This window comes from Acinonyx jubatus, chromosome D1 (assembly GCF_027475565.1).
Source record: "Acinonyx jubatus isolate Ajub_Pintada_27869175 chromosome D1, VMU_Ajub_asm_v1.0, whole genome shotgun sequence".
NCBI classification, from domain to species: Eukaryota; Metazoa; Chordata; class Mammalia; order Carnivora; family Felidae; genus Acinonyx; species Acinonyx jubatus.
The window spans coordinates 54,670,230-54,691,320 of NC_069390.1; the positions used below are offsets into that span (position 1 = coordinate 54,670,230).

The 21,091-nt window shown below is 58.3% G+C and overlaps 2 protein-coding genes across 3 annotated transcripts; one reads left to right on the forward strand and one right to left on the reverse strand.

Moving 5' to 3' along the window:
• Positions 1-703: 703 nt before the first annotated feature.
• Positions 704-15,031, forward strand: INPPL1 (inositol polyphosphate phosphatase like 1). Of its 2 annotated transcripts, XM_027039744.2 has the most exons (28): positions 704-1,082; positions 3,892-3,955; positions 4,037-4,187; positions 4,421-4,541; positions 4,794-4,934; positions 5,177-5,270; positions 5,378-5,467; positions 5,650-5,748; positions 5,862-6,012; positions 6,100-6,206; positions 6,504-6,606; positions 6,691-6,887; positions 7,208-7,325; positions 8,167-8,263; positions 8,551-8,689; positions 8,810-8,909; positions 9,010-9,098; positions 9,397-9,478; positions 9,603-9,692; positions 10,246-10,359; positions 10,498-10,586; positions 11,063-11,150; positions 11,243-11,398; positions 11,642-11,720; positions 11,813-11,953; positions 13,046-13,718; positions 13,965-14,098; positions 14,203-15,031. In XM_027039744.2, exons 1-28 carry the CDS (start codon positions 886-888, stop codon positions 14,291-14,293), a joined length of 3,795 nt encoding a protein of 1,264 aa, XP_026895545.2. In that variant the 5' UTR covers positions 704-885; the 3' UTR covers positions 14,294-15,031. The 2 variants fall into 2 exon arrangements, with proteins under 2 accessions (XP_026895545.2, XP_053059610.1); XM_053203635.1 differs by lacking the exon at positions 13,965-14,098.
• Positions 15,032-15,044: 13 nt separating this feature from the next.
• Positions 15,045-19,775, reverse strand: PHOX2A (paired like homeobox 2A). Its single transcript, XM_027039745.2, has 3 exons — positions 19,388-19,775; positions 17,031-17,218; positions 15,045-16,116 (listed from the first exon to the last, which is right to left on the reverse strand). Exons 1-3 carry the CDS (start codon positions 19,602-19,604, stop codon positions 15,667-15,669), a joined length of 855 nt encoding a protein of 284 aa, XP_026895546.1. The 5' UTR covers positions 19,605-19,775; the 3' UTR covers positions 15,045-15,666.
• Between the last annotated feature and the right edge of the window lie 1,316 nt (positions 19,776-21,091).

Here is a 21,091-nt window from a genome sequence, read left to right on the forward strand (position 1 = left end):
TGCGAGGGGCTGCCAGGGACTGTGCCCGGGGATTCGAGGACACTGGACCTTGTCTGAGGGTGTATGGGAGACCAGGTCTCAATGGGGGGAGGGGGGATTTACCCCCGCGGGATTTGTCGGGGGCTGGCCCCAGTGGAGTTTGAGGGTTCAGGTCTAAGAGGGGCCTAGGTTTCATGGGAGTTGAAGGTCCAGGCCGCTCGGATAACGAGGATAAGGATGGGAAGAGGTTCATCTTGGATCCCTCGCGGGTTTTGGGAACTCGACCCTTTGAGGCTGCAAGGGGAGCTGAATGGAAAGGATTTGGGGTGGAATTAGACGATTATGGGAATTGGGGGTCATATCATTGCGATTACTAGAGACGGCTTATTTTCCGGAGAGGGGGCCGGGATCCAAAGTGTCCAGAAGCAGGGTGGGGGAACTTGACCTTCGTTGGGGGAGGGTTGGGGGCTGGATCTCTAAGGGGTGGTGATGGCAGGGCAGGATCATTGTGGGTTTGGGGGATCCTGCGGGAATGTGGGGCCATCATCCCCGCGGGGAAGATGGTGGGGGTAGGGGCGGGCCGGGCCGTGGGCCGAGCGGAGGGGGAGGGGGCCGGCCGCCGGCTCAGCGCTGCGCTCCTGCCCCTCCCCCGCCGCCTCTGAACAAACTTTTCTTTCTCTTCAAGTTGAGGCCGGCGCTGCAGGCGGCGGCGGCGGCGGCGGCGGCGGCGGCGGCGGCGGGGCGAACAAGGCGGCCTGCGCGGCAGAGCGCGGAGCCCCAGACATCCAGCCCGGTCCGGTCCGCGGATCCTCAGGGCCCGGGCCCGCCCCCAGCCTCAGCCCCGAGCGTCCCGGGGCGGATGGCGCGGGGCGGTGGGCGCGGGAGGCGCTGAGCCCTGCCCGCGCCATGGCTTCGGCTTGCGGGGTGCCAGGCCCGGGGGGTGCGGGGCCCGGGGGCGCGCTGGGCAGCCCGGCCCCCGCCTGGTACCACCGCGACCTGAGCCGAGCTGCCGCCGAGGAGCTGCTGGCCCGGGCAGGCCGCGATGGCAGCTTCCTGGTCCGAGACAGCGAGAGCGTGGCGGGAGCTTTCGCGCTCTGTGTCCTGTGAGTGGGCTGGGGCTCCTGGCGGGCGGGGGCACGGCCCAGGTTCCTTGCATGTGCGCGGAGGGCCTGGGACAGTGGGACGTCTGAGCCCTCCACAGTGGGAGCTTTGGCTTTAAGCCGGGACTGAGGAAGGATGCAGGGGGCACTTCCTTCCTGCTGTGTCTGGGGACACTTTCTGGGGCAGGGAGGGCAGAGTATGTGGGGTCCTGTTAAACAGGGTGGCTGTAATAGGGAAAAATGCAGGGAGTCTCTGGCAGACCCCCTCAGGCACCCTCCAGGCAGGAGGGGCGGGAGGGAGTGAGGATGTGTGGATGTGTGTTCCGGTGTTATATGCAGTTCTGTTTATACAGGGATTGGGTGTTAAGGGCTGTAGGCATAGAGGGAGTTGGGGCCAGAGAGACTGATGGATATGTGAGGATGCCCAGCAGCTTCCTGTGCTGCCAGGACTGAAATTGGGACCTGCCTGGCGGTAGATGTCTGGGGCTGGTGGAGCAGAGTGGTGTTGAGAAAAGGGGATGTGAGGCTATATGGGGCCATGTCATTATTTCATGAATCAATGGGCGCGTTCATGTGCCCTGGCTCTGGGCCCCAGTCCTGGGCATCCTGGCTGCCCTAGCCCTGAGCTATGGGTGCTGAATGTGGAGCCAGACTTGGCAGCTCCCCGAACGGATCTCATCCTGTGCCTGTACCCATCAGCTGTATGTGGCAGTGGTGCCGGGTGCGTTTGGTATGTTTGGAGCCTTCTCCCTGAGCTGTCTCCTGCGCCCCGTGGTCTGATACTAGGTGGGCTCCTGTGGGCCTTGTTAGGATCTGGTAATATTCCTCAGCCTCGTGAACCCTCCCAAACCCCTGTCGTTCTGTCCCTTACCCCTCTGTTCTCCTCACTTCTTTGGGGTTACATGGGCATAGGCCAGTGGTTCTCAGTTGGGGTTGATTTTACCCCTCAGGGACACTTGGCGATGTTTGGAGACATTTTTGGTCGTCACAAGTGGGATATAGTGCTACTGGCATCTAGTGGGTAAAAGCCAGTGATGCCACCACACATCCTAAAATGCACAGGATAGTCCCTCACAACAAAGAACTATGCAGTCCAAAATTTTAGTAGTGTTGGCATTGAGAAACCCCGGCCTGGGCAGTGGACTGGAAGACGAAGAGGAAGGGGTCCCCTAAATCTCAGCTTATGCACCAAGTCTGACGTCCAGTAGGAGAGACTAACAAGGGACAGCTTCCGCAGATAAATATCATGGAGTCCTGCCTCCCAGCCCCCTCTGAGGCATATCCCCTAATTAGAGAGGGGAGGGAGGCAGGTGCTGGGTCAGCTGTTGAGTGGGAGGGGGACAGCTGGGCCTGTGTCTAGGGGAGGAACATTATTGTCCCAGGAGGGGAGAGCCCAGACTCCACTGCCAGGGGAGGAGATGGGTGGAGTGAGGGTCTGTCTGTGTCAGGGGCTTTGGCTTTGCCAGCTGACTCTGGCTCCTCCTTGCATCTCTACAGCCCGGGGATGGGGGGAGGGGTCAGAAATGGGATAGAAGCCTGGGGGTAGGTGATGAGAAACATACTTGCTTACCTGTAGGTGGGTAACATTTCCGGACACACCCCTGCTCCAACAGGCACAGGCAATCTGACCGGCAGGTCAGGATACAGGCACTGGGCTCTGCCCTGGCTTTAAGTCCCAGCTCTGCCTTTTACTTAAAAGCGAGGCAAATCACTTTTCCTCTTTGAGCCTATTTCCTCTTCTGGAGAATGGGGTTGGTGCTCATATCTGTACCAAAATGTGAGGATTAAATGAGATCACATCTGTGGGGTGTTGAGTACCCAGCCTGTCATGCAGACAGGGCTCAGTTCCTGGGATGCTAGTGTTATAAATACAGACCCACAGTCCACAAACCAGTGCACAAAGACACCCGCACATAATGTTGCCCCGTCAGCATCCAGGAGAGTGCCCAAAGGGGGCTTACTTGAGGTGGGGGATGGACTGTGGCCAAGGTGTAGGGTCTCCTCAAACAGGCATTCGGTCCTCTGGTGCCAGTGCCCCCCTCCTGCCCAGCACACACATGGACCCGGGTGGCACCGTTGAGCAAGCCTACCTGAGGTATGGCTGCAAGAGAGAGTCTTTGCCCCCATTGAGTGTGGCCTGTGCTGCCCAGGCCTGGCTCAGCTGTCACCTGCTCAGCTGTTGCTGCCACCTGTCAGTACCCCTCTTGCCCCTCAGTTTGGGGCTCTTACAAGCCTGGGTCTGCCACAGGGGACCCCTTGGGTCATCCCAATTTCCTGGTATCTGGGGAAGGGGGACAGAAGCTGGGATACCCGCATACTCCCTAGCAAAAATGGCCCCTGACACAGCCAGCTCCAGTAGAGACAGACACCAACGTAAACACAGACAGCAGGGACACACGTGTGTTAGCACATCGCCTATGCATGCAAACAGAGGTTACCAAGCTTCTGAGGATTCTTACTCTGGCGGGGGGCCAGAGCTGGTACCACAGCCCGAGGGGCTGTTTAGACAGCTGTGGAGGCCACAAAAGAGCTGCCTGTTGCTTCCTGGGCCCTGTGGTGGGTGTGGAGCCTATGTAGGTCTGGCTGGGGTGGGCGGGGGGGATGCTGCTGGTCATTCCTGCTCTTGTTGGCAACACTAGCAGGCTAGAAGTAGACTGGCCTCATCATTAACCCTGTGTGGACTGAGTAAAGGATTTTAGGAAAACTAACCTGAGTGGGCTGGGGGCTGAGCCTGGTGGCAGGAGGAGAGGGTACCTTGAGGCTTAGACCCCAGCTTGGGGGCGACAGATTCTGACCCCTGCTTTGTCATCAGATATCAGAAGCATGTGCATACATACAGAATTCTACCTGATGGAGAAGACTTCCTGGCCGTGCAGGTAGGAGCTTGGACCCCGACCCCTGACCTTGATTCCAGCCTGTGACTGGCTGATTTTTCTCCCACCCTTGCTTGCTCGCAGACCTCGCAGGGCGTGCCCGTGCGCCGCTTCCAGACCCTGGGTGAGCTCATCGGCCTGTATGCCCAGCCCAACCAGGGCCTTGTGTGCGCCCTGCTGCTCCCTGTGGAGCGGGAGCGAGAGCCAGACCCACCGGACGACCGTGATGCCTCAGGTGCTGCCTGCTGTGCCATGTGCATATGTCTTCTCTGTCCCTTCCCCAGACACCACCTGCTTCTTCCCATCGCATCTTCTCAACCTGCCTGCCCTAAAGCCCCTTGCCCCTAACCATGATGCCAGAGCCCTTTACCCCACCTCCGTGGAAGTCTCTGATAGCCATAGCATCCCCCCATACTTCAATGAGAATGGGGAGGCCCAAACAGCTGCCCCACTGACTCCTGTCCACAGATGGGGAGGATGAGAAGCCCCCGCTGCCCCCACGCTCTGGCTCCACCAGTATTTCTGCCCCCATGGGGCCCGGCAGCCCCCCAGCAGCCCCTGAGACTCCCACAACTCCAGCTGCTGAGAGGTAAGACCGCAACCCCCTACGCCGAACAGGAATTCCCTTTCTCCTCTGAGAACTTGTCCTCATCAAAGGTAGAGAGACCTTCCCAGCCCCCACTCCCCCCCTAGGGACCTTCATCCCATCTCAGCCCCAGAGGTAGACTCCCTGATCCATGGTGCTCCAATTGTTACCAGTACTATCTCCTCTAGGGATAGGGTGGCGGTGCTGGGACAGGGTCAGCAGATTCTTCACTGACTTTTTAACCCCTCCCTGAAGTGCTCCCAATGGGCTGAGTACTGTCTCACACGAGTACCTGAAGGGTAGCTACGGACTGGACCTGGAGGCTGTGCGAGGTGGAGCCAGCAACCTGCCCCATCTTACCCGCACCCTGGCCACCTCCTGCCGGAGGCTGCACAGGTACCTGGGGCACCCAACACCATGCATGCAGCCTCTCCTCTGACCTGTCCTCGCCTGCCCCCTTGCTGCACAAATGCTCTGACCTCTGATCTCTGGCCCTGAACAGGGAGCCAGCTGTTGCCTCCTGACTTGTCCTCACCTGAACCCTCGTATCCTCATCGTAGAGGCTGAAGCTGCACACTCAGCCCCCCTTCCCCATACTTGGGTCGGGGTAGGGAGTTCTGACCTACTGTCTCCCCTAGTGAGGTGGACAAGGTCCTGTCGGGCCTGGAGATCCTGTCCAAGGTGTTTGACCAGCAGAGCTCTCCCATGGTGACCCGCCTTTTGCAGCAGCAGGTGGGATTGTGAGGAGACCTGTGGGGAAGGGGTTCATGTTCCGAGTTGGGTGGGGGACCTCCTGCGCGGTGGCCGCATGTTACAAACCTTATTCTTTCTCTGTGCAGAATCCACCACAGACTGGGGAGCAGGAACTAGAGAGCCTGGTGCTGAAGCTGTCCGTGTTAAAGGATTTTCTGTCAGGCATCCAGAAAAAGGTAGCCTTAACCCTGACCTCTGACCTGACCTAGCAGTCTCTGAGTATTTGCGTTGGCCTAACTGATCTCAACCCTGAATCTACAGTTTAGCATTGATCCCACATCAACTGTGTCCCCCCTGGCCCCAGCTTTCAGCATGTCCCCTGACCTTGCCCGCCCTTCCCTGCCCTTCCCCACTCCAGGCCCTGAAGGCCCTGCAGGACATGAGCTCCACAGCCCCGCCGGCGCCGCTGCAGCCATCCATACGTAAGGCCAAGACCATCCCCGTGCAGGCCTTTGAGGTACACGGAGGGGTGACAGGTGGGGCCTCATGGGCCAAAGAGCAGCTGGAGATGAAGGGGGTGTCACCTACCCCGAGGTCTTTTCAGCAGCCTACACACCTCCTGACCTGCAGGTGAAGCTGGATGTGACCCTGGGTGACCTGACCAAGATTGGGAAGTCACAGAAGTTCACGCTGAGCGTGGATGTGGAGGGTGGGAGGCTGGTGCTGCTGCGGAGACAGCGGGACTCACAGGAGGACTGGACGACCTTCACACACGACCGCAGTAAGCCAGGGCGCAACCTGGGGTGGTGGGCAGGGTGGCCTCCAGGCCTTGGTGCACAGGCCAGTGTAACCATCCTCCATCCCCTAGTCCGCCAGCTCATTAAGTCCCAGCGTGTCCAGAACAAGCTGGGAGTTGTGTTTGAGAAGGAGAAGGATCGGACGCAGCGCAAGGACTTCATCTTTGTCAGTGCCCGGGTGAGTGGCATGTTGGGCTAGGCCCTGGGGGCTGCAGGGGTCCCCTGTGGGATGGGAAGAGAGGGAACACGTGATGTAGGCCGGTCATCCCTCTTGGCAGGAGTGGGTCTGATAGGGTAGAGAGTATGTGTACTGAAAATGGGTGGCCTGAGGGCAGAGTCAAATGGTCATTCAGTGAGCGTTTATTGAGCACCTGTTGTCTGCTTGAGTAGTGGATATGCAGTGAACTCACAGGCATGACCTCATGGGACCTACCACCTACCAGGGACCTCCCCTAACTAGTTGCTGTCCCCCCAGAAGCGGGAGGCCTTCTGCCAGCTGCTGCAGCTCATGAAGAACAAGCACTCGAAGCAAGATGAGCCCGACATGATCTCTGTCTTCATAGGCACCTGGAATATGGGTCAGGCCCAGGTTGGGGCTGGGATGGGAGAGAGGAATAGCCCCAGGTCAAGGGCCTGACCACCCCCATCCCCTTCGCCTCCAGGAAGCGTACCACCTCCGAAAAACGTGACATCTTGGTTCACATCGAAGGGTCTAGGGAAAACCCTGGATGAAGTCACAGTGACCATACCCCATGACATCTATGTCTTTGGGACCCAGGAGAACTCGGTGGGCGACCGCGAGTGGCTGGACCTACTACGCGGGGGCCTCAAGGAGCTCACAGATCTGGATTACCGCCCGGTGAGGGAGTCATCTTGTCCAGTCTCCCTCCTCACACACCACCCCAAACTATCCTGCTTCACCTCATGGGTGACCCTGGGGAGTACAACTTGACTGGCTTTTCCCTTGGTCCCTGGGCATATCCTTTAGGAGGTCTAACCCGAGTCCTTCATGCTATGGGAACGTGCTGTGTTTCTCTCTGGCACCTCAGGAAAAAGGGGTAGTGGAGACCTTCCTATCCTATGACTGACGGAACAGTCTGTAGTGTAGGTGGGGGTGGGAGGGGAATGCGGACAGTGGCCCCGCTCCAGGGCCGGAGTGACCCCAAACCCTCTACCCAGATTGCCATGCAGTCACTGTGGAACATCAAGGTGGCTGTGCTGGTCAAGCCAGAGCACGAGAACCGAATCAGCCACGTCAGTACATCCAGCGTGAAGACTGGCATCGCCAACACCCTGGGTGAGCAGGGTGGGCAGGGTCCCTCTGTCCATGCCTCCTGCTTCCTCTCCAGCTCACAGTCTCCTCCTTTTGGTTGCTCCCAGCTTTCTTATATAGAGAGCCCTCCCCCCATTTTTTTTAAAGTGTGTTTATTTTGAGAGAGACAATTAGCAGGAGGGAAGGGGGCAGGGCAGAGAGAGAACCCCAAGCATGCTCTGTGCTCTCAGCACGGAGCCTGATGTGGGGCTCAAACTCATGAAATGTGAGATCATGACCTGAGCTGAAATCAAGAGTCAGAGGCTCAACCCACTGAGCCACCTGGCACCCCTATAGAGAGCCCTTTGTAAAGCATATTCATATTCTAAATCTCTTCCAGCACCACTAGGAAGGCAGGGCCAGGATAATAGAGGTATTTATCCCTCTATTTCATAGATGATAAAACTCAAAAAGACCCAAAAAACACTCAGGCCCAGAGTCGCTGAGTGACCTGTCCAAGGTCACACGACTAGTACGTGGAGGAGCTGGCAGAGTGCCCAGGTCTCTTGGTTTGTGGTCCAGTGGTCCCTCAGCATAGATTCTGCTCAGAATCTGCAAGTCCTTTCAGCGTCACCTTTGGGATCCCTATGATCTCCAGGGGCCTTGTTCACACATGCAGAGAAACTCGAGCCATCCAGATGGACCGTGTGTAATCTGTGTGGCACCTCCGGGGAAGGAGGGGATGTGTTCAGGGGCCTGCCTGCCTCATAAGCCTCTGCGGGGGGGAGTTGGGAGAACCTTCCCACTGCTGCTTCGAGGGGCAGAGGGGAGACTTGGGAGCCCTCTAGATGTGACACAGGCCTTCTTTTCTTGCTTGCCCTGACAGGAAACAAGGGGGCTGTGGGTGTCTCCTTCATGTTTAATGGCACCTCATTTGGCTTTGTGAATTGCCACCTTACCTCGGGAAATGAGAAAACTGCCCGGTGAGGGGGGCACCTCCCCAAGTCTTTACCCTCATTCCCTATTCACCTGAGACCTATTCCCTTTCCCATATCCCAGTCCATGACCCATCTACCTCCCTGTCCCCAGAGAGCCCCTTCTCCCTTGTCCAAACCCGAGACTGCTGTCTGTTCCTGACCTTGATCTTGTTCCCAGCTATATCCTCTGTCCCCAGGCACCCTGACCCCTACCCTGTACCTGACCCCAGAGAATTACCTTTCTGCCAGTCCCTGGCTCGTGACCCTGGAGGCCTCCCCCCACCCCACCATAGGCGGAACCAGAACTACCTGGACATCCTGCGGCTGCTCTCACTAGGTGACCGACAGCTCAGTGCCTTTGACATCTCTCTGCGTTTCACTCACCTCTTCTGGTTTGGGGACCTCAACTACCGCCTGGACATGGATATCCAGGTGCAAACAGGGCCAGTGGTGACTGCTAGGGGAGCTGGGCTAGGGGGCCAGTTGGGATCCTACCTCTGACTCTGGCTGTGGCTCAAGAGGGAGTTTTCAGTCTTTGTGTCCTCACCACAGGAGATCCTGAACTACATCAGCAGGAAGGAGTTTGAGCCCCTGCTCAGAGTGGACCAGCTCAACTTGGAGCGTGAGAAACACAAGGTCTTTCTTCGATTCAGTGAGTGTGGGCCTGTCAGGAGGTCTCTAAGGGATGGGGCCTTTACAATACTTCTGGGTCTTCAGGGCCCTGATTCATACTTGTTCCCTGCCTTTCCTAGGTGAGGAGGAGATCTCCTTCCCACCCACCTACCGCTATGAGCGGGGTTCCCGGGACACATATGCCTGGCACAAGCAGAAGCCAACTGGGGTGAGTGAAGGGAATGAGGCAGGTTTGGGGGCGGAGTGCTTGGGAGACTCCCCTGGCCTGCAGTGAATCAAGGGTACATGTCTGGTCAAGGGTCTGGGCAGTTACTATTCCAGCTTCTGTGGTTCCTCTGAGGCCTTAGGGGTGATCTTGAGTGTTACAAGGACCCAAGAAGGGAGGTAGGCACGGGGGCCTGGTGTGGTGGGAGTATAGGGCCTCATCAGCTCTGCAGCTCTGGGTGGGGCTCATGCTGAGCAACCCCAGCTATTGAACCTGACCATGCTGCCATCTCCTGCCCCAGGTCCGGACCAATGTGCCTTCATGGTGTGACCGGATTCTCTGGAAATCCTACCCTGAGACCCACATCATCTGCAATTCCTATGGTCAGAGTTTCCCGGACAGGGTGATGGGCAGTCCTGGGTGGCCACTGTCCTGACACTGCCCTAGCTTTGGGAAGTGGGAACAGAGAATAAAGAGCTTGCCCCTGAGCTCCCATTCCTATCCCAGGTTGCACTGATGACATCGTCACCAGCGACCACTCCCCTGTGTTTGGGACATTTGAGGTTGGAGTTACCTCTCAGTTCATCTCTAAGAAAGGTGACTATTCTGGATGTGCTTGTGGGTGGATAGGCACCGGTGGTGGCCTGGGGATGTGCATAGGTTTGAATATATCTGTGCGTGTGTTTGGGTGTATACACGGACATGCGGTAATGTTTCTGAACGTGTGCTGTGTGAGGGTGTCTGTGCCTGGGGCATCATGAGAAGTACATGTCCATGAGTGTGTGTATGTGTGTGAGTGTAATGGTGCATGTGTATCTGTATTTGCCTGGAACCACATGTGTACCGCTGAGTGTGCCTGGTAGTGTGGGGGATTGTTGGCAGGCCATCCCTGCAGCCATTCTCATCCTCCAGCCCTTTCTTAGATGGTCTCTCATCCTTGGGTTGTCTGTTTGCCCTGGTCCATGGTCTGGGCTTTGGGGTTTCCCCATTGGTTGCTGGGGATTGGGGAGGCCCCTCCTGGCCTTCCTTCCTGGGGCCTCCCTTACTGCTCTGCCATGACCCCTGATTTCTTTCCAGGGGTCAGTCTCTGTCCTGTTCCTCCTGTCACCCTCTCAGCCCTCCTGACTGCCTTCTTCCCTTTACCCCTCAGGTCTCTCAAAGACTTCAGACCAGGCCTACATTGAGTTTGAGAGCATTGAGGCCATTGTGAAGACAGCCAGCCGCACCAAGTTCTTCATTGAATTCTATTCCACCTGCCTGGAGGGTCAGAGGGGGGGCCCGGGCTGGGTGTGGCCTGAGAGGGATGGGGAGCCAGAGGTGCCCAGACAGTCAGCCCCCTTGGATAGGAGGAAGGGAAGCCGGGAGGTGGCACTCAGTCGGGTATTCCCCACCCTCACCCCAGAGTACAAGAAGAGCTTTGAGAATGATGCCCAGAGCAGTGACAACATCAACTTCCTCAAGGTGCAGTGGTCTTCACGCCAGCTGCCCACGGTGAGGCTTTTGTCAGGGCCTGGGCTTGTAGGTGAGGGCACAGGGAGAGGTGCAGTGGAGCATGTCCATGTATGTGCGTGCACATGGGTGTGCGTGCACATGTGGGTGCGTGCATGCGTGTGTATGTGCATGTGTGTGGTGGGGGCTGGGCATGAATGAGGATGAGGGCATTAGCTTTATTTGAGGGGTGTGGGACCAAGTTATAGGTTCATTTATTTGTTCACAAAAACTTTTCGAGTTTTTGCTAAATGTCAGGTCCTGTGTTAGCCATTGAGGATGCAGAAAATTAATTACGATGCTGTTAAATGTTATGAAGGGCTCATGTGGGGCTGTGTCCTCTGTGTTAAGGATTTGAGATTTTTCCCTAGTAGATGAGTGGGAGTGAGCATGGACGAGCCTAAGGGTAGGGATGAGTGGTGTCGGGTAGGAGGGGATGGTTGGGGCTTTGTTCCTCACTGGGTCTCTCTGCTCCTTAGCTCAAGCCAATTCTGGCTGACATCGAGTACCTGCAGGACCAGCACCTCCTGCTCACGGTCAAATCCATGGATGGCTACGAATCCTATGGTGAGGGGTGAGGGGTGCCAAGGGGCACAGAAAACCAAACAGAGACCTAGAAAGGTTTGGCAATCTGCTGGTCTACCCCATCTGCCCTTCAGGGGAGTGTGTGGTTGCACTCAAGTCCATGATTGGCAGCACAGCACAGCAGTTCCTGACCTTCCTGTCCCACCGTGGCGAGGAGACAGGCAACATCCGTGGCTCCATGAAGGTGCGGGTGCCCACAGAGCGCCTGGGCACCCGTGAGCGACTCTACGGTGGGGGCTCCACTGGGAGGGATATGGGGCATGAGATGGGGTGGTGTGGGCAGGTCTAGGAAAGGAGAACCGGGGGTGTGGGGAGAGCATGTTAGAATCCCTGGAATATTTGGAAGTTCTGCAGCCATGGTTGGGAGTGGGCCTGCCCTGAGGAGTAGCTGGAAAGAGGCTGGTAGGCCCAGTGGGTATCTAGGGTCCAGGACCCCAGGTCCTTTCTGAGTCTCTTTTCTCTTCCTCCCCCAGAGTGGATCAGCATTGATAAGGACGAGGCAGGAGCAAAGAGCAAAGCCCCCTCTGTGTCTCGAGGCAGCCAGGATCCCAGGTGAGCTGGGGTTGTGCTGGGTGTCCCGTGAAGGGGTACCCGGGGGCTTTGGGTACCCTCTACCGCATCTCCTCCCTATACACCCCCGGCAGGTCAGGGAACCGCAAGCCAGCCCCCGCAGAGGCCTCCTGCCCACTGTCCAGGTTATTCGAAGAACCAGAGAAACCACCACCAACTGGGAGGCCCCCAGCCCCACCTCGAGCCGCTCCCCGGGAGGAGCCCTTGACCTCCAGGTGAGAGAAGGAACCTGTTATCCCCCCACTTTAACTATTGCTATGTTTGGTTCTCACGGCCAGCCTGGGGATCATTTGCTGCTTGAGTGTTCTGATGCCCCATGGCTGGGAGTACCGGGGCTCTACACCTGTGGCCACTCTGGCCAGCCAGTCCCCTCTTCGGCGTGGCTCTCTGAATCCAAAGGAGCACAGTGAGCCTTTCCTCCCCATTCTGCCTTAAAAAATAGAATTAGAAGTTGCTTTTGCAATAGTTCCTTCCATGTAAACAGATTTAGCTTGAGCTTTCTGTTTGGCTTCAGTCTGGGATTTCCCTCGGTGCATACTATGGGACCACAGTCCTACAAGGTGCCCTATTGGAAATGGGTTTGGGAAATGGTTCTTGCTAGATTCTTTTCTTAGATAGTCCAGTGCACACTAGTGTTCGCAAAAGCTCTGAGCATGTGGACAGGAAGGAAACTGTTTTTCGACTCTGTTGAATATAGTTTCCCAAACTTAATGTGCTAGGAAACTTCTTTTCCACACAGTAACTATTAATACCCTGGGGAACTAGTATTCTGTGGCTCATACTCTTGGAAAGCGAGGCTTACTTTCTAATTATATCCAACTGTCGATTGAACTTCAATAAAAGCTGTTAGGTACGTTTTGGTGCTTTTTCACTCATCTTCACCTGTTATCAGTCGCCTTGGTTTTATCCTCAGGCTTGAGTAAAACTAACCTGAATCCCTGGGTAAGATTCCTCAGTAGATTGGCCTCAGATGCCTCCAGAGGCTTTCAAACTCTGGCTGATCATTCCCGTTAAAGGCCTTCATTGCCCTGACTTCTGGCACCTGTTTTCACTGATTTACGCTCTGAGAATTTTAGCAAGTAAGGCTAGGAAGTTTAGGGATTATCTGTTCAACTGCCATGTCTACTCGATTTTAGAGATGAAGACCAGAGGGCCAGAGAGGGAAAGCAATGTGCTCAAGGTCTCATGCAATTCTAGGACCAGGGACCCTTATCTCCTGACTCCCAGTCCAGTTCTCCTTCCACTGCACCCATTGCCTTCACTTTGGTCTCTGGGTCCTGACTTAATTATCCTGCTCTCAAATGCAGGTTGAAGGCAGAGGGGGCTCCAGAGCCGGAAGGGGTGGCGGCCCCCCCACCCAAGAACAGCTTCAATAACCCTGCCTACTACGTCCTTGAAGGGGTCCCACACCAGCTGCTGCCCCCGGAGCCACCCTCGCCTGCCAGGACCCCTGTCCCACCTGCCACCAAGAACAAAGTGGCCATCACAGTGCCTGCTCCACAGCTTGGGCGCCACCGGCCCCCCCGTGTGGGAGAGGGGAGCTCATCAGATGAGGAGTCTGGGGGCACACTGCCCCCTCCAGACTTTCCACCACCACCACTGCCAGACTCGGCCATCTTCCTGCCCCCCAGCCTGGACCCTTTGACAGGGCCAGTGGTCAGGGGCCGCAGTGGGGGTGAGGCCCGTGGCCCACCACCTCCCAAGGCCCATCCAAGACCCCCACTACCCCCAGGCCCCTCACCTACCAGCACTTTCCTGGGGGAGGTAGCCAGTGGGGACGATCGTTCCTGCTCAGTGCTGCAGATGGCCAAGACGCTGAGTGAGGTGGACTATGCTCCTGCTGGGCCTGGCCGCTCAGTGCTTCTGCCAGGCCCCCTGGAGCTGCAGCCACCCCGAGGACTGCCCTCAGACTATGGTCGGCCTCTCAGCTTCCCTCCACCTCGCATCAGAGAGAGCATCCAGGAGGACCTGGCAGAGGAGGTGTGTGGACAAGGGGTGGCTGTCTGTGTGTACCTGAGGTGGTATCTTCTTCACCATTCAGCACTCAGTAGTGTCCCCTCTGCCCTGAGCTGGGCACTGGAGAGTTTGGGGGAGGGGAGGGGAATACTTGAATCAGCCCTAGTTCTTGCCTCCTTCCCGAGAGCACGTGGTAGAAAGTGGCTGTCTGCAGGTGCTTCTCTGTGTGGGTACCCTCAGTGCTCCCCCTGACGTGCCCTATTCCCTCAGGCTCCGTGCCCGCAGGGCGGGCGGGCCAGCGGGCTGGGCGAGGCGGGCATGGGCGCCTGGCTGCGGGCCATCGGTTTGGAGCGCTATGAGGAGGGCCTGGTGCACAATGGCTGGGACGACCTGGAGTTTCTCAGGTGGGGGCGGGGCTGGAGGCGGATGGGTGGGTCTGACCCCTGGGGCGGAGCTACGGGCCCTCAAGACCACTTCGCGGATCTCCCAGCCTATCTTACCCCTACAGCGACATCACCGAGGAGGACCTGGAGGAGGCCGGGGTGCAGGACCCGGCTCACAAGCGCCTCCTTCTGGACACCCTGCAGCTCAGCAAGTGATAGCGGTGGCACTGCGAATCTGCGAACTCAGCACCCCTCCCCGCCCCTACTAAGGCCCAGCCTTAGCCCCAAAGTAGAAAATTATGAGGGGTGGGGCAGTACCTCTCTGCCTATTTATTGGGGATCTGCGTTCCCCACTGCCCAATCATGTTGGAATGCCCTAATTAGGACATCCTGCCCTTCACCTTTTACAGCAGTGTCAGATGCCATAATTACCAAGGACTTTGGTTATTCTGGTGCTGACCTCCCTTTCTGGACCCCTACTCCCAGTCCCGGGGGTGCCTGTAGGGACCATTTGGGTACGTCTGGGCCCCCACTTCACCGCGGTTTCTGCTGCCCTCTATCTGGCCTTGAACCACAGTGGGGGGTTCTCAGCTAGGACCTCTCCCAACCCCAACTCTGGGGGTGTCCGTCCGGAAATGAAGGAATAGCCCAAGGACCGGGCTGGGGTTTATTTAAGCTTTTCTGCGTGGGTTTAGGGAGGGCAGGCACTTTAATATTATTGGGGCCGGTTGGGGGTGGGGAGAAGAATCTTGGGCCATAAAGTGCTAGTTTGCTTAGTTCTCACTGTCTCCTGGTCTATACCACCATGGCGTGCAGATGCGTGGCAGCAGTGGGTTCCTCGCTGGTTGCAAGGGGGACCGTCTCTTGCAGGCAGCCTAGCCCCATCCTGAGTACTCAGAAGGGTTGCCAGCGTGATGTCTTCAATAAATTAAGTTTTATTTGGATTGAGCAAAACTCACCTCAATAAATTACAAGTTTTTCAAAGGAAAAGAACAACAACAACCAAAAAAAAAAAAAAAAAAAAATCAGGAAAGAGGTAACCCCTCTGTCCCGATGCCCTGGCAGCCAGCCCCTCTGCTCTGAACCGGCCTAACCTCTGCGCCAGACCGGCTGGGAATGGGAGGGGACAAATTGGCAGTGGGACCCTTCAGGCGGCTCATTATCCCAACAACGACCAGAACGGGTGGGGTCAGTGTGGGTTGGCCCAGGGGCTAGGGCAGCAGGCTGGTGGCTAAGTGACCCAGCCAGCTGCAGAGCTAGGCTGTTACTGAACTTGAGGACCCTCACATTCCAGCGCTGTTATTTCATCCCGGTTCCAAAGAAAACCAAGCTGGAAGTGGGGAGGGGAGGGGGGGGACGGCCCCAGTGAAAAGTACCCCGCTCTGCTGGGTAGGGTAGGTGAGGAAGAGAGTGTCTCTGACTTGATCTCTCTCCAAAGCTGGGGAGGGCACACCTACGGGTCAGACATGGTAGGGGTAGGGACGGATGGGCACTTCAGGCGGGCGCCCGAATGGGGAGGGACTCTGTCAGGTCCTGGAGGGGCAAGGACGTCTCTGGGGGGCAGGCCCGGAGCCTCCAGAGTCCGGCGGCTAGAAGAGATTGGTCTTCAGGGCCGGCCCAGGCTTCCGGTGGAAGGAGGACAGAACCCCCGAGAAGGGCCCCGGACCGGGTTCCGCCGGCTGCCAGGCCTTAAGCAGCTCCGCCGCGCCCGCGCCCGGCCCGCCGCCCCCGCCGCCCGCCACGCCGGCCCACAAGGGGCCCTTGAGCGGCTGTGGCCCGGGGCCAGGGCCGGGCCCGGAGCCCAGGGCGGCAGGCAGCGGGCTGGGGCTCAGACGCGGGCTGGCCAGGCCGGGGGCGGGCGGCGGCGGCAGCGACGCGGTGCTGTCGGGCGTAGGGCTGCACGTGGACTCCTTGGAGTCGTCGTCCTCGGACGAGCAGCGCGCCTCGCCCTTTTTGGCGCCCGCCGCGCCCGCCGCACCCTTGGCGCTGGCGGCACGCTCCTGTTTGCGGAACTTGGCCCGGCGGTTCTGGAACCAGACCTGCGGGCACAGGGGCCGGTCAGGCCGAGGCCGCAAGGCGCGGGGTGAGCCCTCAGTCCAGAAGGGACCGGATCAGGATTATTGCCAGCTTTCTGAGCGTTGGCCCCTCAGCCCTCCACTTGACCCGTTGCCCTCCTCACCTCTCTGTTCACCTCTTCTCCTCCACTTGCCCTTTCCTTCCAGGTCTTCCCCCTTGGGATCTGCTCACCCGCGGACCCAGTGTTCTTGGTCTCGGGGACTCCGCCTTCGCTCCCCTCATCACCCAAAGCCCTGCCCCGAAGTCCTTCCTACACGAAGATCCAGGAATTTCCACCTGGGGTGTCCAACGGCGGTTGAGAATGGGTTGGGGCACAGGGGAAACCTTTTGTTCAGGGTCTCCAGTAAGGGCGGACCAGCTCAACCTCTGTACTGGACTTCTGAGATAGACAACAGAATCTACCCTGGCCTGGCTCTCCTGGGCCCTGTGCCTGCCCAGAGCCCGGGATTTCCCGGCTCGGGGATTTCACAGCTGCAGACCTGGGGAGGGGACATGGAGGCGCTCACTGGCTTTCCCGTATTCGTCTGCCTCACTTGGCACTGAAGCCTCCCCGGGCTCCCGCTCTACCCACTCGGCCTCCTTCCAGGATTCCGCACGCCTGTCCCTGCTAGGGAGACTGAGGGGGAAATCTGGGGGGCTGAACACGTCAGATCTCCCTAGGGCCTCAGGTCTGCCGAGTCCTGGCCCCCTCGCCTACCGCAGCTGCCCATCCTCTCCTTCCCAACCACCCCCAGACCGCGCCCTAGCTCCTGGTCCCAGCTCTCCGCCCCCAGGCTGCACCTGTCTGCCACTCTGTCCCGTGGCCCCCAGGTGTCGGGCACTGACTTCCCACCCCCTGACACGCGCACACTCCCGTTTACACACGCAAAACACGCACCTGCACGCGAGCCTCCGTGAGGTCGATCTTGAGCGCCAGCTCCTCGCGCGTGTAAATGTCGGGGTAGTGAGTTTCTGCGAAGACGCGCTCCAGCTCTTTGAGCTGCGCGCTCGTGAACGTGGTGCGGATGCGCCGCTGCTTGCGCTTCTCATGCAGGCCCGACGGCTCCGGGAAGAACTTGTAGGGCACTAGGGGTGTGTGCAGGAAGGGGGAGCAAAGAGGGTGAAGGTGTGAGGGGCAGAACTCAGCCGGCTGTGTCCTGCCCCTGAGATCGCTCGCGATCCCTGCCCCTTCCCTGGCCCCTCGGCTTCCTCCTTTCAGTCTCCAATTGAGCGTCTTCCCTACCGTTCAGTGGAGCTGACAGGAATGAAGGCGGACAGGGCGCAGGTAGACATGGGGCCCAAGAGCAGAGGAGAAGGAACCGGGATCTGATCCTCGGGTCAAGACCGCTGACCTGTCCTCACCCACCGCCTTGTTCCCTAACCTCCCTCCAGTCCACTTGACCCTCCGACCTCCGCTGGGGTGTTTCTGCCTTGGTCAGTCTGCCCGTTTGGTTTCAGGCTGTGCCATGTCCACCTTAACCTTGGCTGTCACGTCTTATCAGTATCGTGAGTCTTCCCAGTACCAGTTCTGGACCTGGCTGGGCGACTGAGACTCCCTGGCCTGGGTCTACTTTCAGCCCTGCCTGTGTACTTTCTGCCATGTAGGGACTTGGCCCCCTCTACCCTGCCATTTCTTTTCTCCTAGGCTTCATCTTCTCAGCCCCCTCTCATGCCTCATTTTCCTCCAGATGTTGGTCCCCCTCTCCTCTTCCTCATCTCTCTCCATCCGCATCTCTCTTCATCTTTCCCCTTCTGAACCATTCTTCTCTTTGTGGCCATTGAGAAGAGTCCGTATTTCTCCCCACCCAGGTTCCTTCACCTTCTTCTTGCCCTTCTCATTCCTCCCAGGCACCTCTGTGTCCCAACTCCCCCACAGCCAGCCCTACCCCCCTCCCTCATTCTCTTCCCATCCTTGTCTCCCATTTACCCCATCCCAATCCCCATTGCCCCACAGCCAGTGTTGCTGACACTGTCTCCTCATCCCTGTCTCCAAGCCCTGCTTAGGTGTCCATATCCTTTAGGGGTCCCTAATATCCTTCATCTTTGTCCTATGTCTCTAGTTCTCTATCTCCCCACTAATCCTTGTCTCTAACACCCCATTCCTATCCCATCTTCCTCATCTCTGTTGCCAGTCTTCCTTGGTTCCCATCTCCCATAATTCCTGTCCCCATCACCTAGTTCTTATCTCTATCTCCCCAGCCCTGGGTCCCCATTTCTCCCATGGTCCCCAATCTTCCCATCTTTGCTCACACTTCTCTGTATCTGTCCTCATCTCCCCATCTCAGAACTCCATCTCTCTGGGGCCCATATCCCCATTTCCTGACTGTATCTCCCCAATCCCCATCCTCATCTGGCCCAGACTACCCAATCTCCCCATCTTTGTTCCAGTGTTTGCCTCCATCTTGCTGATTTTCATTTCTCCAAATCTAGGTTCCTATCGCACCATCCCTCCCCACCCTTCAGGCCCCAATCTTCTACTTGGGTCCCAGTGGTGTTCCCAGGAAGGAAGGAGATAAGGACATTGGGTGGGGCAGCTTGGACTCTAACCATGAGATGGGGATGGCTGAGAGGCTCCATGAGGTTGAGGGTTCAGATGGGGACTTGAATCAAGAGGCTTGGAAGTGGTGGGGGCTGCCTCTGGGTTCTGCAGGACTCTAGCTGGGAGAGGCCCCAGGGAGAACGAAAGTGGCTTAACTCTTTTCTTCCGGCAACAGAACAGGATTCAGTGGTGCAAGAGGGTCAGGGCACAGGCAGGATGGGTTCAAAACCAAGCAGGAGGGGCTTGATGATGCTGGGGCTCTAGGAAGGTTTCCATGTGGGCAGCTCAGCTGCTGCAGGAGCCCTTGCTGGGGGTCAGACATGAAGTGGGGTGGGGATAAGGATGGGATCTGATTGGATTGAGCCGGGAGCATCTTCTAAGGATACGGGGATGGAGAGGTTTGGTGGTAAGTCTTTGCAGGTGGGGACAAGTGGACCTGGTGAGGGGTCTGGGGCTGCACCAGGGATCTATTTCCCTGACCTAAAGAGCACAGGATAGGGATCTGGCAGTGAGAAAGAGGAAGGGGAAGGATGAGAGGGTGGGGCTCAACTCTGTCTAGGGGAACCCCATCTTACAGGGAGGCTGGGGTTCCGCGGGGTGTTGGAGGACAAGGATGGTGGCAGCTGTGGGGGACAGTCGCAGTCACCTGCCACATAGACCAGGGGCTGGGATTTCCGCAGGATTTGGAGGGAGGGTTGGGCCGGGGCTGGGCTCACCTGCCGAGTAGGGCGCGGGCTGGTGGTCGCGTAGAGCGCCAAGCGCGCAGTTGGAAGAGCCGAGCGCGGGGCAGGGCGGACCAGCCGCAGGGAAGGCGGGTCGCAGGGGGCTGTACTGGAAGCCGCCGGGCTGGCTGCAGGCGCCGAAATCGCCGTAGGCGGACGCCTCCATGGCCGCCACGCACGAGTCGTACGAATTGAGGTAGGAGTAGTCCATCGGCCCGGGGGTCGGGGTCGGGGGCCGGACCGGGCCGGGTCGGGTTGGGGTTGGGGTCCGGGTCCCGGGCCGGGTGGGGGTCGGGATAAGGGTTCGAGCGCCTGGCGCCGAGGACCCGAGGCCGGCTCTGAGCGCCCGCGAGTCCGCCCGCCCCGTCGCGGCCACCCTCCGCCCGGGTGCAATGCAAGTGCAGCCAGACCGGGCCCGCGCGCCTTTTAACGCTCAGGACCCCGCGGAGGGGGCGGGGCGGGGCGAGCTCTGTGGGGCGGGGCCTGGGCCTCCCAGGCCCCACCCCCAGCCACACCAGACCCCCACCCCAAAGGTTCCCCGCCACCCTCCTTGGGCTCCCGAGGTGCAGGGAGGGGTGGCGCGGGGACCGATCCCTAGAGTCCCCATCGAGCCCCAATCTGGACCAGACCTTCGCTCGCTACGCATAGTGCCAGGCTGGAGGGTCTCAACCCCTTTCCTCGGCCTCCACCTGCGGCCCAGCAGAAGGGAGGGGAAATAGGCCTGGCGGCGCTCATGTGAAGAAGTTAATTTAATTCGTCCCGATAACCGAGTTATTCTGATCCAGCCCCTGGGCCCCGCCCCCAGCGAGGTCCCCATCCCGGCGGGGACCACGGAGGCAGCCCAGAAGGGGGATGGAGACACGGACAAGGAAGAGACGGAGCCTGGAATAGGGACGTGGATGAAGAGAGGACCCAGGGAGAGAAAGGGACAGAAACGTGATGGAGAAAGGGACAAGAGCGATACAAGTACACAGATGGAGACAAGGATGAGACATGGACCAGAGAGAGATTGGAGATGGGGCCAAGGAGGTGCACAGGGGCAGAGATGGAGACAGAGCTGAAGTGCATACAAGAGAAAAGCAGGGATGGAGATGTGGATGAGGCAGAAACAGAACAGACAAAGATAAGAAAGAGACAGAGAGGGAATGGAGAAAGAGAATGAGGAGACAGAGAAGGCACCCGCATGAGATGTGGACGGAATCAGGGATTGAGATGGAGATCAGGAGAGAGAGGAGACAAAACAGGGCAGGGACAGTGAAACACACACACACACGGAGGGATAGTCTCAGAGAGACAAGGCCAGAGACAGAGAGAGGAGGAACAGAGGCTGAGAGAAAGAGCCTTTGGAGAGCTGAGACCCACAGCGGGATCACCCAGGGGGTGGTAGAATTCCGGTGGAGGGGCCACGGGAGGCTGCTGAGGGGGAGGGTTGCTGCAGCCGATAGCCCTCTATCCTGATTTGGCCACAAAACCGTGCCCTGTACCTTCAGGCCAGCCTGCCTCTCCCCTCCTCTAGTTCCCCAGCTCAGTCTTCCCTGTGTGCCTCCACACAGTGTGACTCACTGGTCCTCAGCACCTTCCGCACAGACTGTGTTTGCGATGAATGTCAGGATCAGGAGTAACTGAGTGACCCCCACACTTTCCCTAAGCCTCTTAACCCCCCCCCCCTTTTCTTCACCAGGAAAACCACTTAGACTC

Bases quoted from the DNA above. Each gene is read 5' to 3' on its own strand.
- INPPL1 (XM_027039744.2), top strand. From the start codon at position 886: ATGGCTTCGGCTTGCGGGGTGCCAGGCCCGGGGGGTGCGGGGCCCGGG. The intron at 6,207-6,503 runs GTGAGTGGCATG...CTGTCCCCCCAG, and splicing joins TCATCTTTGTCAGTGCCCGG to AAGCGGGAGGCCTTCTGCCA. The intron at 7,326-8,166 runs GTGAGCAGGGTG...TTGCCCTGACAG, and splicing joins TGGCATCGCCAACACCCTGG to GAAACAAGGGGGCTGTGGGT.
- PHOX2A (XM_027039745.2), bottom strand. From the start codon at position 19,604: ATGGACTACTCCTACCTCAATTCGTACGACTCGTGCGTGGCGGCCATG. The intron at 17,219-19,387 runs GTGAGCCCAGCC...ACACACCCCTAG, and splicing joins GCCCGCGCCCTACTCGGCAG to TGCCCTACAAGTTCTTCCCG. The intron at 16,117-17,030 runs GTGCGTGTTTTG...CTGTGCCCGCAG, and splicing joins TCACGGAGGCTCGCGTGCAG to GTCTGGTTCCAGAACCGCCG.